Here is a 16,106-nt window from a genome sequence, read left to right on the forward strand (position 1 = left end):
AGCTCGATCCCATCATGCACAAATTTTTTTAGACAAGGGCATTATGGTTTTAGTGGTGGGAGTAGTGCCGAGAAGGTATTGGCTAAGGGTTTTGGGAGGATCATATGTCTGACCAAAGGAAGGTGGCGCAACCATTACACACTTTGCATTGAGTCATCTCAGAGAGGTGGTGTAGGTGTTTGTTAGCGTCATCAGAGGGCGTGTGGAGGTTTGTCTCTGGCAGATCTCGTGGGATTCGATCTGCGTTTGTCTTCCGTGGATCCACATGGATCCGATGTTCGTTCGTTTGTGTTCCTGTGTCTAGACTTCCCAATTGCCCGGCTTTGGTGATGGAGGGTTGATGACGACGGCTCGCCTTCGACTCGCTGCTTGTAGTCGTTGCTAGGTGGTCTACAAACCCAAATGTAAATTTTACTTCTGATGTTCTTCGTACTACCTTGACAGTTGATGAATAAATTTGTAATTTTTTTCTCGTGAAAAAAAGGAAGAAGCATTGCTTCCGTGGGAGAGTGGCAGTGGTGAGGACCATAGGAACCAATCCTTCCAAGACAAGTACCTTGACTATGTTCTATTGACACCTTAAAATTACATTGTTGTTCTTATGTACATGGGTAAAGTAACCTTTTTAGAACCTCCTGTCCGATTTAATGCATGCACTTGGGTATAGGCAGATTATGTATGTCAGTTCTAGAATTTTGCTAATAAAACAACGGATTTGCTAATACTCATCTGCTCATCTGTAAACTTTTATAAGACGTTTTAAATTAAGTGATTTAAAACGTCTTATAAAAGTTTTTATAGGGAGTAGATGAGAAGTAATTAAGTCTCATTCTAACTCCTAACTATTTGATTAACCAAAGAAAAGAAGAAGAAAAAACCTATATATTGAGTCTATTACATAATTACATGTTGCGAACAACATATATGTCACGATTTAATTTAAATTTCAAACTGCAGCTAATATTCCTAATCTGCAAGTCCTGATATCATAGCTAGTCCCATCTTCATGCCACGGCGGCGACCATGCCGGCAGCAACGGTGAAGAGCACGAGGGCCATCTGCGCCGAGGATTGATCACTGCCGGAGGTTGTTGTTGGTGGTGGTGGTGGCGGTGGCGGGGAAGTCGACGACGGCGCCGCAGGAGCCGACCGTGGTGGCTCTGCCGATCCTGCTGCATTAATAGTCAAATCAAAGCTCTGATCAGACATTGGCCGAAAGCTTCTCCTAGCGATCTAAGTGTCAAACAACCAGTATACCTGAAGGTGGCTGCGCTGCCGGCGACGAGGCCAAGGGTCCAGACTGATCCGGCTCGTAGGGAGGAAGTACCACTCCTTGCACTGCAAAATTCATCGATCAATTAGTCGATCGGATCAGAGTACAATCGCGCATGCACGTAGGCAGAGAGGAGTTCGATCGGTCATGAGAGGCTTTGTACGGTGGCTACTTACTGTCGCAGAGCTGGATGGGCGGCTGGACCTGGCCGCAGCTGGTGGGGATCTCGAGGGCGTGGGTGACGTTGACGTCGTAGCCGGTGGAGCGGCCGTAGACGCCGTTGGCGATGTAGCAGAGGCAGAAGGGGTCGGCGTTGAAGGCGGCGCTGTAGGCGTCGCAGCACGCGGGCGAGGCCGCCGGCGCGCCCTCGTACATGAACGCGTGGCACGCCAGCAGGCCGCCCAGCGTGTCCCGGCAGTACTCCGTCCCGGCCGCCGCCGCCGACGCCGAGGGGGCGAGCGCCGCCGCGGCCAGGGCGGCGAGCGCGAGGAGGAGGAGGGGAGCAAACCTGGTGCTAGACGCCATGTCGATTGATCGGCGAGTTGCTCGTTTGTAGATCGCGATTGAGGTGTACGTATGCATGCAGGGGCGCGCAGCTTATTATTTATTGATGGGACGTAGGTTGGTAGAGGGGTCAACGTTGAAGAGGATTTGTATTTTGAACGACGGACACATTGCGTCGTGCAAGGGACGGACAAGTCAATAGCCAATACTCCGGTAATGGCACGCCTCCGATAGAAGCAATTCTACCATGCACGGATGCCCGTGCAGGCAGCAGCCCTTACTACAACGTCCTGTTCCACCCGCAATACAAACAAATTTGTACGTAATCCATGCAAACACGATCAAATTCATTCAAACGGGCATAAGTTCGGACATAATAATTTATATAAACATACGATATTTTGTTCATTCAACCATAAAACCTTTATAAAAACATTAAAAAGAAAACTAAACTAACTTTCCTACCGGACGGTGATCTCGTACGCCTGGTAGGACTGATCGACAGCACCTTCGTCACCGTTTGTGTCATCGTCGTAGTGGCCCTCCCAGCGGCAAAAGGCGCAAGGACGCGATAGCCCTGCCTCCCGCCGCCCGGCGCTCGCAAAGGAGTCGCTCCATTTCCTCCTACACCGTACGGAGGGCCGCCTTGGCCAATGCCGACCCTATCCTTCCCTTGCCGCCGGCGGAGGTATCGATGAGCGACCACTCCACGCCGATCTTGGCGAGCTCCCCATAGAGGCGGGCAAACCGTCACGCCGTCGTCTCCACGGTGGTCACCAAACGGTCGCAGGCCCAGGCCTCCACAAGGTCAGGGTCCACAAGGACCCATGTCGGCGCCGCGCGGGACTTGGTGAACACCGAGCGACGCGCCAAGTTGTGCTGCTCCTGCCATGCCGCCTCCTTGGCTGCCCTCTTCCGCGCTACGATGATGCTCCATGACGACGAGGATCTGTTGCTGTTGCTGCCACCGAGGTAGTGTTGGGGGGGGGGGGGGGGGGGGAGTGCCCACGCACCTTCACGATCGATTGGGGAAACTCCTCCTTGACAGCCTTGCCACGAAAGACATGGCGTTGCGGCGATGTTGGCTCATGCTTGACGCAGCGTCCGATTTGGTAGTGTATACCAACAAGCTGCACTAGGTGGACAACTGTATCGCCATGTTCGAGTGGTTCCTTGGGGAGGGCAAGTACAAGGTGATCGAGTTCGACCTCGGGTACACCAACGGGCGTGTCGGTCATGATTAGAAGGTCGTCATCGTCCAGTGGTGTGTGTGCCAGCACGTCCTCATCTACCACTACTGCACGGTCATGGGGCCTTGTAAAAGTTTCACCAGGTCTGGTTGGGATCAGGACCCCCATAGGTCATCGATTTATGTAAGCAGGATACGTTTGATGCTTGATTATTATAAGTTTATTCGCAGAAAAAAGTAATGAAGTTGCCATTATATTGGTACGAAAGTTCTCATGTTATACCAAGTTACCACGTGGCAACTTTGATACTAATACCGTGACCACTTTGTAAACGACTAGCTGGCAACTTCAATGATGATTACCCCGCAAAAAAAAAAACTTCAATGATGATTTTTTTTCCCGCCAAAACATACACATATGGAATTTAGTATTAAACCTCTTGTCGAGGTAAACCTGGGCGTGATCATCTGATCATAAATTAGATTAACAGTTTGAGAGATAAAACATGTTAAAATTTGATAAATACATTTATGACGATGATATCGTCGTCTCGCCAATAAAGGACCCGCTCACGTGTTAGGATTTGTGAATCCTGCATGAAGTACCATGTGGGGCTAATAAATGAGCAACACTTGTTCTCATAGTCCCACCTCTCACAATACTCCCTCCGTCACGGTTTAGAAGACACAGTTAAATTTGCGTGCGTTTCCACAATAGACAAGGTTTAGGGCGCATTGCATTTATTTCTAGTAGCTAATTAGTACTCCGATATACTATTTCTATATGCATGCATAGTGTGAATGCTATTTTTTACCCCATCCCACAACCAATAGATAACCACCTAGGTCCCAGAGAATTTTCAAGCACGCCTTCTAAACCGTGACGGAGGGAGTACATATTTTTGACTTTGTTGTCTGCAAGAAAAAAACATACTGAAGCTTTTATATTACTACAGTAGGTTCTTAATTTGTGACATCATTATAGTCTTTTCATTGGTTTGTTTCATAAAAAGCATCTATTTCAATTGCACATTTCTCAAATGAACTGTTTAATTCTTTTGAAATAAATTGTTTCATATTTTGAAATAATCAGTTTCACAATGATACATTATAAATTATAACTTCACTTTCCATGGTTGATATTTCACAATTTAGCACCTACATTTCACTTTTCATTGGGTTATTTCACAAAAATCACATCTATTTAAATTACATATTTTTTAAATAAATGGTTACACATTTCAAAATAACCCGTTACACAAAAATCACATTTTTCAAGTGAAATAGGTTTGTTTCACAAATGAAATGTGAAATGTTGAAATTTAAACGTGTTTGAAATGTGTTCAATATTGGTTTAATTCTAAAGGTCTTGACATCAAGAGTTTGAATATATGAATTATTTAAAAAACACACAAAAAGGATATACGTTTTTAATTGGCTAAGATGAAATAAAGTTCATGGATTTGTTTCCAAGAGAGAGACTGTGTTGGGATTTGTGAGCCCTGCACGAAGTATCCCGTAATCCTCATAGGAGCAATGCTACATGCACGGGCAAATTTTTACTTAATTCACGGGGAGGCTTAGCTACGAAATAAGGGTGAGGAGGCCCACACCCCTTGAAAATCAGAGGGAGAAGATTAGTTAACGAACAGAGTCCGTAAAGTCCCGTACTCCCTCTATTCCTAAATGTAGTGCGCATAGGAAATTTTAAAAGTCAAACTCCTCCTGTTTTGACTACATTTATAGAGGACAAATATCTACTTCTATAATATTAAGTAAATATCATTAGATGCCTCACTAAACATATATTTATATTATGTTTATTTGGTATTATTTTTGTTGATACTTTTTTCGCTAAACTTGGTCAAACTAAACAATGTTTGACTTCTAAGAAATTTTATGCCGACTACATTTTTAGGAATAGAGGGAGTATTACTATGTGTGTTTAGAACTATTGGTCCTCATAGTCCCACCTCTGAAAATACATATTTTTGACTCTGTTGCGTGCAAGAAATTACGCCAAAACTTTTCGTAACTACTCCTTCCGTCCGAAAATACTTGTCATCAAAATAGATAAAAAGGAATGTATCTAGAATTAAAATACATCTAAATACACTCCATTTTGTTCATTTTGATGACAAGTATTTTCGGACTGAAGGAGTACAATACTATTGTACTTCTTATTTTTGGCGAAGAACTACAATACTACAATATCCATTCATCAGTTGTAGAAGCCCAATAATGCCGCCATCGTGCTGCTGGCATTTCCCCAGCATGCTTGCACACGTACGCAGTCGCTCGATCAAAGCTCAAATCAGAAGTTCAAAAACCATCGAGGTCGAGGAACTCATCCGGATCAATCAACGGCGCATCCTGCTGCCCTCCCTGCCTCTGCATGCCGGCGACGCGGTGGCCGCCTGCTGGCAGCGGCGAAGGCGCCGGGGGAGGGGGTGCGGAAGGAGGAGGAGCCTGCTGCGCGCCGTGCGCGACGACGATGGCGAGCTGCGCCCTGGTCCTGGCGAGCTCGCACTGCGTGGCGAGGATCTCTTCCTGCAGCCGGTTGATGACCCCGGCGCAGCCGTAACACCGGGTCCCCTACCCGCCACTGCGCCTCCATCGCCATCGTCTCCGCCGCCTGCGCTCTCTCCTCCACGGGCAAGCTCTGCGCGCGAAATGGCAGCTCAATGTGAGTCTCCAACCATGCAATCGGGAGCTCAACTTACTAACCAGCTGATGGTTTTTCATTACCTGGAGCAACCTGGCGACGTTGCTGGCGCCGAAGACCCGGTGGACGTTGGCGTAGCGGCGGGGGCGGGACGCCGGGAAGTAGGGGGCGAGCACGCAGCCGTGGCCGCACCGCCGGCGCAGGTACTTGCACGCCGCGCAGCGCCTCGGGTTGCCGCTGCCCCCGCCTTCCTCCTCCTCCTCCTGCACCTCCTCCTGCACCTCCTCCGGCTCCACGTCGTTGCCGGCAGGGGCCGTCGACATGGTGAACGATCTAGCGATGGATCTTGGTGTGAGTTCGTGAGATCGCGTGGATCCTTCGAAAGATTTCGGGGAGATCTTGTGGGTGCATGTTTATATACACAAATGAGATGGATGCATCGTGCATGGAGGGGAAGCTGGGAATGGCAACGCCAACGGCTACGTCGGTGCAAACTTGGCAGGCTTAACGGCATTGTTGTTGCTAATTGTATCACGAGGCCCACTAATTAAGGAGCGCGCCGGCCGCCCGGCAGCCCCCGCTTGCTACTTTTCTCTCTCCGGCCAGCACCGTCGCCCGTCGCCGCGGGCTTGGGCGCCGGCGCCCACTTGAGGGACAAGCTTTTTCGAACGTGGGCATGTAGAAGTAGTTGGTTTAATATTAGCGTTGCATATACTCTGCACGTATGTGTTAGCTGTATTCGTACAGGAAGGAGTAGAATACAATTAATGTGTTTTCGAAGTCATGGTGACTGTCATTTAGAGCATCTCCAGCCGCACCCTTAGGAAGGTCTCCCCAGGCGATTTTCTCGCGCCGGCGTCGAAAAAACGGCCCAGTCACGCCCCCAGGAGCTCGATTTTCGCCGGCCTGAGCCGAAAACAGTGCCGGCGGACCCAGGCCGAACCCGGCGGGCTGGGGGGCGCCCGGGGGCGCCGGGGCGAGCTGTTTTGGCGCGAAAAAGCCGCGGGCCAGCCGCGTCAGCGACACAGCGCCTCGTCTTCCCCCAACGGCCTCGGTTCCCGCGGGGAATCAATGGCAAGGCTGCCGCCGGTCAGTCTTGCCATTGATTCCTCACGGGCGGCGCGTCGACACCTTCCCTCCCTCGCGCACGTTCACACGGGCGCGGCGCGGCTATATAGCCGGTGGCCTCACTCGCCTGTGCCCACACCAGCCCCCGCCCCTCGTCGCCGCCCAGCCCCTCCCTCTGCCTCTCCTGAGCGCCGCCGCCCAGCCCCTCCCTCTCCCTCTCTACCTCTCCCGAGCCCGTCACCATGGCAGAGCGTTTTCCTGGAGACGAGGCGGCGGCCAACGGCTTCGGCCGCCGTTCGCTGCGCGAACAAGAGTCCTGGCTCCTGTTCCAGGCGAACATCCCGGCGCCGCCGGACATGCGCGTCGGGCCGACGGGGTGGAGGCTCAGCGACGGGGGAGTGCCCGTTCCCCCGTTGCCCGACGCCGTGGCCAAGCCCAACTACTTCGCCGAGGAGGTCGAGGTCGTACGCGCCTCCCTCACCGACGCCCAGCTCTCCCTCCCCCAGTACGCCGCCGACAACCACGCGCCTTGGGCGGCGTACTTCGAGCACCGCCAGCAGCAGCGGTTGGCGTCCACCAACGACGCGCTGGTGGTCGGCGGCCCGAAGAACAGCGAGGGGCGCCACCTGTGGTGGGGCGTCCCCGGCCGCACACTCGAGGGCATGCTGACGCACCTCAAGGGCGGCAACGACCCGCCGTTGGCGTACCCGGCGAGGGTGGCCGCCCCGGCGTACCACCGACGCGCCAGGCCATGGGCGCCAAGGAGGTTCGGATCCTCCTCCTCTTCTTCCTCCTCGCGATCTTCCTCGCACTCCTCCGGTGCTCCGGCCCTGCTCGGCGTCAAGGCCGAACCCGCGGCGGAGACGCCGCTCGGCCGGCGCACTCGCAGCGCCGGCATCGTCATCAACGAGGGCGGCCGGCACGCCTCCTCGTCGGCTCCTCCTCCACGCTTCGTCAAGCCAAAAACGGAGTCGGTGCTCGCGCCGGTGAAGAAGGAGCCGGCCGCGCCGGTGAAGACGGAGCTCGACGACGACGACGCGGCCCTGGAATGGGCGCGCAGGGACTCCATAGCGATGGAGAAGGAGCGCCTGGAGAAGGCGAAGGAGCGCCAGTGCGCCGCTTCACGGAGCGCCGACACGGCCGCGACGAAGGCGGGATCGTCGTCATCTGCGACAGTGCCGCCGCCACCAGCCCGCGTTGGCGACGCCGGTTAGGGGTCCACCAGGGACGGTCGCGTCAAGGAGGAGAAGTCCGACGATGGCAGCGACAATGGCGGCGATGACGGCGACTACTTGGCGTTCAGCCAGTTTCTCTTTTAATTTAGTTATCTATTTTGCTATGTAATGAAAACCGGCGTACATGTCTAATATATGCCCAAGTTTGCCGAAATTTATCGTGTTTAGCCGAACTTCGCCGAACTGTGCCGAAATTTGCTATACAAAATTTATTTTTAAACGCGCCTGGGGGCGGCGGCTGGGGACCAACTCGCCCCCAGGCCCAATTTTTGCGCCGGCTCACCCCCAGGCGGCGATTTTAGGCGCCCCCTAAGGGGCCAACGGCTGGAGATGCTCTTACACAGTAATGGGTCAGTTACATGACTCGGTTCAAGGCGACCACTGAAAACTTCCGTGATGTCACGCGATCATGACTGAAAAATATAGCAAGGGGTCGTGTTCATTTCTACTCCCTCCGTCCGAAAAAGCATACATCCATTTTGAATCCATTTGAGGGACAAGCTTTTTTGGACGGAGGGAGTACATAGTTCTTGTGTATACTAATAAGTTTGATTTTTCTGAAGTGATTCTAGCTTCTGTCGATTAGCTTCACGTTGTCATCAAGATCATGTCACCTGCATATATATTATCAACTAGTGTAGGGAGTGGAAGAAACATATATGGTAGGGAACTAGGGATGCTGTTGATGTCGTCAAATTTCATTTCAGAAATTAACGTATTACAGTTCAGACCAAAAACACCAAACAGATGGTCTGTTCAAAAGTCAGTTATTAATTTCTTTCCCTCGCTGCTTATTGTTTCACAAAAGCCCAATGAACTTGATTTACTTGAACACCAAACAGATCATTTATCTGCACAATTAACTTGATCTGTGCTGTGTGTCTTTCACTAACCTTTCCGCGCCGAGGGATTTCTAGTACCATTTATGTTTGGATGCCAGGATATCAATGTCACTGAAACACACATTAATTTTAGGTAAACATCTCATTGGCCGGGACAAGCAGATCCCATCGCCCCCGCGTGGCGGCCGGGAGGCTCCCAGATCCCATCGGTCGGACTCCACATCTCCTCCTCTTCCTCCCTCGCCGCCACCCAGGGCACGGCCAGGCGAAGCCTTGCCGTCGCCGGCGGTGGCGGGGACTCATGGTCCTCCCGCTTGTGTGGGGCTGGCACGGGCCGGAGCGTGGCGCCAGGCTGGACCCCACGGCGGGTGGTGGCGGAGCTTTGGCGATTCCGTTTCCCCCACGGCAGGCGGCTTCGTGGTTGGGTGCGTCGCGGTCGCCAGGGACGGCGGCGGCGTGACCAGATGGGTTCGCAGCGGCACGGCCGGATCTGGCCCAAGCATGGGCCTTGGTCGCCGGATTGTCGTCGGCACGGTGGCGAGTGCGACTCATCGGCAGCTGGGCGGATCCGCCAAGATTCTACCCTTGTCTGGTCCTTAACAGCGCGGGCAACTCCGGGGGAAACCCTAGATCTCCTTGGGATCGAGCGATGGCGGTGCTTTTGCGTCGTAGTCCCTCTTCAGGGCATCGTTTTGGAGTTTACTCCGGTTGAAGGGACCAGCGACGCTGGCGGCGCACGTCTGGTGGATCAACTGCCGATGAAAATCGCGCCGACTACGGTCATGGCGAACGATGGCGGCGTCTTTGATGTCCACTAGTAGAAAAGTAGACTTTTGTCCCGATTCATAAGGGCTTTTAGTCCCGGTTCTGGAACCGAGACTAAAGGGTCGTTACTAAAGGTCCCCCCTTTAGTCCCGGTTCTTATACGAACCGGGACTAAAGGTCCTCCACGTGGCCGCTGCCTGGAGGTCCACCTTTAGTCCCGGTTGGTAACACCAACCGGGGATTTTTTTTAACTTTTTTTTGAAATTTTTTCTCGATTTTCAAATTTCTGAATTATTTTAACCTCTAATCTCTAATCACCCCTCATCACTGCTCAATTTAATCTATAATCACCCCTCATCATTCCAAATCATCTAACTTCTCGGACGGTCACCCATCCTCCCATTCCCCCAGCCTGAGCACGCTTAACTTCCGGGTTATATTCTCCCTCGTTTCCAAGTCTGCACTTGTTGTTTTGCTGACAATAATAAGATGTCAATCCTATTAACCCTCAGGAGTTTAGCTTGAACATGAAATCACACATTTCACTGTTTGAGTTTAAAACTATTGTTCTAAAAAATAATTATTATTTAGTAACACTAATATTTCTTGAATAAGTAGTTTGACCATTGTTTGACCACAGTTTGACCAGATTTGACCAAAATTCAAAAAAACTGAAATAATTATTTAGTAAAACTAGTATTCTTGAATAATTATTTAGTAACACTAATACTTCTTGAATAAGTAGTTTGACCATAGTTTGACCAGATTTAACAATTTCTTTTAAAAAAACTGAAATTTGAGAATAACTTTTTTTCCTTTTGGAATTTGAGAATTCTACAAATTTGCAAACAGGCCGTAGGCTGTCAAAATAGGATGCGGATTCTCGTGCTGAACATTTTGATATATTATACATTTTTTTTCTGACATCGTATGCAAAAGTTATAGCCGTTTTACATTTTCCCTACACTATTTGCAAAACATGTCCAAATTTAAGTTTTTAAATTTTCCTAACTAGTAGATGTAGTAACATAACTACACCTCGAAGGATTTTAACTTTTGAAGTTTTTATCATTTTCTTTTGCTTTTTACAAAACTGAAAAGGCGATACACGGGGGGCGGGGGGGGGGGGGGGGGGTAGGATTTGAAAATTGCACTATTAGTAACGAACCGGTACTAAAGGTCTAACTTTTAGTACCGGTTGGTGCCACGAACCGGTAATAATGCCTCAACCCCATTAGTACCGGTTCGTGGCACGAACCGGTACTAAAGGTCTAACCTTTAGTACCGGTTCATGGCACCAACCGGAACTAAAGGTCCCATTTGAACCGGGAGTAATGCATGTACGGTGCCCTAGCCGCTCGAACCGGGACTAATGCTCACATTAGTCCCGGTTCGTAATGCAACCGGTACTAATGCTCTTTTCTGGCTGAACCAAAGCCCATTTTTCTACTAGTGGTCGGTCCCTTGTCAAGGCATCGTCGTTGCTGTTTGCGTCATCAGGCTCGGGATGCTCCGGGGGAAACTCTAGATCTGGGTCTTCCGGATCAGACGATGGCGGCGTTATCACTTTCCCTCTTGGGGGCATTGTTTTGGAGCAAGTGCTGGCTGGAGGGATGGTGGAGCGATGCTTCATCCCACACATTGAGGGCGGCAGATATCGGCGGCATGGCGTTGTGGAGACTCGGCATCCGATGCGCGGTGATGGACTCGCGCAGGAGGAGGTAGCTATCTGGCGTCATGATGACGTCGATGGCAGAGTGGCTTGACAAGGTAGAAACCTCAATATTTGCTCTAAAGATGGACCTGTGAAAGATGGCGGCGACGACACATGCGAGTGCGTCAGACCGGTTTGTGCCCCAGACCCGGTATGTAGCTCGGCTGGGGTGTCCGGCTTTTAATGTTAGGCTTAGGTGAGTGGTTTGGGTAGTGGCTCAGCTAGCACCCCTTCATCATATGGATAGGAGTAGCAGCAGATGTTGCCAAGATGGCGGTTCTAAGCATATTGTTGTAATACTTGGTAAGGTCCCAGATGCAGAGGCTGGGGGTCATGCTCCTTTTTCTAAAAAAAACATGAAAGCTTTGAAAACAGCAGGTTCTGTGATGCCGTAGTTTTTACGTGATGTTTGTGCTATTGTGCAGTCCTTGTGTTGTGCTTCACGCTATGGAAATGACAATAGAAACATGATGTATTGCGCGACCCCTAATCAAACAAAAACAAAACACACCATTGCAAAGAACACAGATTAACAGGAAACAACATGAGAGTTCCATTCATGGGATATCTGCTACTCACTGAACAAGAAGCCTGAGTTGGCATTCCTCTGCGCCATGGTTCACCAAATCTCAGGGTACCGTGAGTTTGTGACAGTCAACAGGAGAATCAGACTACCACACAACCTGCTGTTTTAAGGGCTCCATCGATGTTTTCCCGAAATTGCACTTACATAACGTAGCAGAATGTAGAGACTCAATTGTCACTGCCTGGTTACCAGATACCCATGGGGAAGCACATTATAGTACATGTATGCATGCATCATCAGAACATATGTAGAAGCTTCCTGCGAACCGACTTTGAACAAAAAAGTGTGGAGGCCTCCAAAGTCACCGGTCAGTAGACACCACCCTGGATCATAAGAAAAGAATTATCAGCAAAGTTACAGTGGGTTCATAATTTCATATAGGGCGCAGACAATTACAGAGGGGGGCATGTTGATAAATAAACTGGTGCATTACTAGGACTGCAGAAGGTAAAGAGCATATATGTGGCGTCACAGTTTAAACCACCCTGGGAAATGATGGCAGCAACGTCAATCGTACCGCACACAAGATCACGTGATTACCCATTAACAATATGCTCAGCTGTGCGATCTACGGATGTAATTTAGTGACCCAGCCTCAGGCTAAAATGTGTGGCTAAATAATCCCAGTGACACAAATGAACAGCTAAAGGCATGCAGATTTATCAGCACAGTTTCCAGTGAATCAAACAAACAGAGCTTCGTTGAATAAATAAGGAGCAAGGTAAAAAAGAAGTACTGTTTGGCTTATCCAAACCACATGTGTGGTGTTGTAAGTTTGAAGAGAATTGCAAAGGAAATCCATATGCTGACGGCATGTAAATTTGTGACAGTAAATCTGCTGCTACAAAAATTTACGACACCAGATAATATATGCAAGTGAATATTACAACGCTAGATAATGTATGCAAGTGAGTTTCATGTGGAACAAGTTATAGCCATCTGGTTGTCAGAAAATGCAGCCGCAAGTATTCAGGTTGCAACCACTATATGGCTAATTTCCAGCACATCTCTTGGGAGTGGTGCAATATAAGAAGGTCGATAGCTAGCTTGATAGACTGAATACTATGAAGAATTACATACAAAAAGGTTCAGCTGCAAGACCATGAAAAATCTGAGAAGCAATTGAAATTTGAACCTACTGTGATAACATAATAACTTCAGTAGTGTCTAGCATAAATCATTTGTAACATCATTACCTACAAGTGCAAATTAAGAAAAGGCAGCTTTATAACTTGCCAAATAAGCAGATTTATAAGCAAAATTTCCAGTGAATCAAACTAATAGAGCTTTGCTAAACAAATAAGCACCAAAGGTGGAAAGAACTAATTAACTAGTCCAGACAATATATATGGTGCTTTAAGTTTGAAAGAACTGCAAAAGAAATCCACAAGTTGATGAGACGTAAATCCATGACACTAGGTCTGACACTATGAAAACTTACGACGATACATAATACATTTAAGTGAGTTTTGAGCTGCCACTTTTATGATGCAAGAAAAGGGAGGTTCATTCATAGCCAAATTTACAATCTGCCAAAGAGCTTGATTAGCTTCATAGAAACTTCTTTACAGTTGTGATAAAAGGCATTGTGCACTAATTTATATCAGCCTTGAAAACTTGGGACCATACATATACAGGTGCCGCCTTCATCCAGAAAGAAGAAAAACCATAGTCACGGAGACTTCAGTGGATTGCTCCAAGAAAGGAAAAGAGGTGTCAACTTATGCTAGAAATTTTATGAGGACCATTCATGAAGATGGATATTTTGTACATTCTCAGTTTAAGATTTAAGGAGTAAGGACAGTAACAAAATATGCTGAAATTCAGTGTGCAAACTACTGTGCACGCTCATTGCAGATAGTCATGCACAATCACAAAACGAACTAACTATTTTACATCTTACTCTTATCACTATGGAGAATTTCAGGCATACTGCATAACATGTTACACAGTTATGCTAAACCATCGTAGGGAAAACAACAGTTCCCCTTTTTTATAACCAGAAAGGCACATGCTTTAGCCATGAAACAGAGGCATTTCAAAGATAGTTGCACAAGACAGCATCGACATTCATAGTTTAATATGCCCCTACCCTCTGTAATCTGTATATGACAAAAATTACAGGGTACAAGAAGAGAGGTTGTCGGATTACCATGGTCACGCAGAGGCAGAGCAGCAGTCTAGAGCAGAGAAGTAGGCAAATATAGGGTGACCAAATGTCATGCCATCTTCTTGGGCCGCCAAATATTCCAGCTTCTTGGTGTTCATGTCGTAGGAGAAGTTGCCGAAGCCCAGGGTGTTGATGAAGACCCTCCCGGTCCGCCCCTGGTCGACGTCGCCCAGCCACAGCCTGGCGTGCCGCCTCTGGGGATCCTTGGGCAGGGACGGCACGGTGTCGAACACCTCGTCCATGGGTATGCGCCTCTCCAGCACCCAGCCGTTGTCCCCATTGCCACGCACGCACATCTGGAGGCCATGCTGCTCCTCCAGCGACGCGACGCAGAGCCGTCCGTCCTCGGGCATCTCGCCGATGCGGTACTTGTGGAGCCCGTCGAGCTCGCCCCACATCATCTCCGGGGCCCGGAGGAAGGAGAACTCCATGGTGGCGGCGTCGAGCGCGAGCGCGGAGGGGCTGCCGAGGATGTGCCAGTACATGCCCCCCGCGGCGTGCACGCACATGCCCTCGAACCTCATGGCGTCGAAGTCGACGGTGACCTCGCGCGAGCGCGGCAGCGCGGCCCAGCGGCACCAGCCGTCGCGGAAGGACGCGACCCAGGCGCGCGGGCGGTCCACGTCGAGGGCGACGCAGAGGACCTCGAACCGGAGCCCGCCCTCGGGGTCCGCGGCGCCGCGGGAGAGGAGCGCGGAGCCGAAGACATGGCCGCCGTTGAGGGAGGAGATGGGCGGCGGGGGCAGCAGCGCGTGGCGGCGCGAGACGGGGTCGCAGACGAGGAAGCCGCGGGTGTCGAACCGGGGCTTCCGGCGGAGGAGCAGGAGGCCACGGTGGGAGTCGTAGAGGGTGTAGTCGAAGATGTCGGGGAGGAAGTCGAGGGAGAGGCGCGGGGAGGAGGCGGTGAGGGGCTGGAAGGCCGGCGCGGCGGGCGGCGGCAGCTGGAAGGCCTGCGGGTCCTGCGGGCACATGGGGTGGTAGAAGTGGCCGAGGAGGGTGGGAGAGGCGCGCGAGTGGGAGGCGGCGGAGGAGGCGAAGGAGTGGGAGAGGACGCGGCTCGAGACGCGGCAGGCGAGGGCAGCGCGGCGGATGGCGGTCATCGCGGCCATCGCCGGCGAGGTGAGGCAAGATTGGGGTTTTGGGGCGTCGTCTGCGTTGCGTTGCGCTGCGCGCTGCAGGTTTAGCGCAGCAGAGCAAACAGAGGATTCACACGCCGTCGGCTTCGGTTGTGTGTATCATATAGGTGTTTATTAGGCCTTTCAGCATCACAAGCATATCCCTTTTTATAAGACCCCGCGTTGGAAAGGTGCATGCATGTAATCATTTCATTGGTTGCATTGAAAGTTATTGTTGTTGGTGCCATGGCTGGAAAATTAATACACCTCATGCGTGCTTTTTCATTGCTTGCATGCATGTGAGAGAGTGCATTGTGAGTGGAATGGAAGAATTAATGTGAGCAAATTACTATGTATCTTGATATAAGAGAAGTTGTTTTTAGGCCTACTAAATCCGGATGGAGGGAGTAGTAGGTGGAGTACAATTTGTCTGAAGGACCAATTTTACAAAAAAAAAAACATTCACACTATGTAATCTACTACGCACTATATTGTTATTAAATGTCTCATGAAATTAATTTCATACTACTATATAACTTTACTAATGTAGATGTTAATTTTTCTTTACATACTAAATCCGGTCAAATTTAATGAAGTTTGACTTCAAGCAAATCTTATATGGAGAGAAAAAAACCCGGAGAGTATGTTGTCACAAATTTTTAAAGTTGAACTCTTGTAAAGTGGCAACATTTATGAAACTTGAGTGCGTTTGTAGCTTGTACTATGTACTCCCTCCGTCACGGTTTAAAAGGCACAGTTAAATTTGCGTGCGTTTTCACAGTAAACAAGGTTTAGGGCGCATTGCATTTATTTCTAGTAGCTAATTAGTACTCCGATATACTATTTTTATATGTATGCGTAGTGTGAATGCTATTTTTTAGCCCGTCTCATAATCAATAGATAATCATTTAGGTCCCAGAGAATTTTCAAGTGCGCCTTCTAAACCGTGACGGAGGTAGTAGCTACTTGTAGATCATGGTG

At 49.7% G+C, this 16,106-nt stretch overlaps 2 protein-coding genes and 1 pseudogene across 3 annotated transcripts; all 3 read right to left on the reverse strand.

The window, feature by feature from the left end:
• Window positions 1–1,004: 1,004 nt before the first annotated feature.
• Window positions 1,005–1,854, reverse strand: LOC125507970 (uncharacterized). The gene is made up of 3 exons (XM_048672514.2): window positions 1,449–1,854; window positions 1,257–1,337; window positions 1,005–1,171 (listed from the first exon to the last, which is right to left on the reverse strand). Exons 1-3 carry the CDS (start codon window positions 1,852–1,854, stop codon window positions 1,005–1,007), a joined length of 654 nt encoding a protein of 217 aa, XP_048528471.2.
• Window positions 1,855–4,865: 3,011 nt separating this feature from the next.
• LOC147972109 (LOB domain-containing protein 23-like) lies at window positions 4,866–6,257 on the reverse strand (annotated as a pseudogene). The gene is made up of 2 exons (XR_015603379.1): window positions 5,714–6,257; window positions 4,866–5,627 (listed from the first exon to the last, which is right to left on the reverse strand). The product of XR_015603379.1 is annotated as an LOB domain-containing protein 23-like (transcript).
• A 5,458-nt stretch (window positions 6,258–11,715) lies between these two features.
• On the reverse strand, window positions 11,716–15,261 carry LOC125556343 (uncharacterized). Its single transcript, XM_087522943.1, has 2 exons — window positions 13,993–15,261; window positions 11,716–12,163 (listed from the first exon to the last, which is right to left on the reverse strand). Exon 1 carries the CDS (start codon window positions 15,117–15,119, stop codon window positions 13,998–14,000), a length of 1,122 nt encoding a protein of 373 aa, XP_087379069.1. The 5' UTR covers window positions 15,120–15,261; the 3' UTR covers window positions 11,716–12,163; window positions 13,993–13,997.
• Between the last annotated feature and the right edge of the window lie 845 nt (window positions 15,262–16,106).

Source organism: Triticum urartu, chromosome 5A (assembly GCF_056163025.1).
Source record: "Triticum urartu cultivar PI428250 chromosome 5A, HENAU_Tu73, whole genome shotgun sequence".
Taxonomy (NCBI): domain Eukaryota; kingdom Viridiplantae; phylum Streptophyta; class Magnoliopsida; order Poales; family Poaceae; genus Triticum; species Triticum urartu.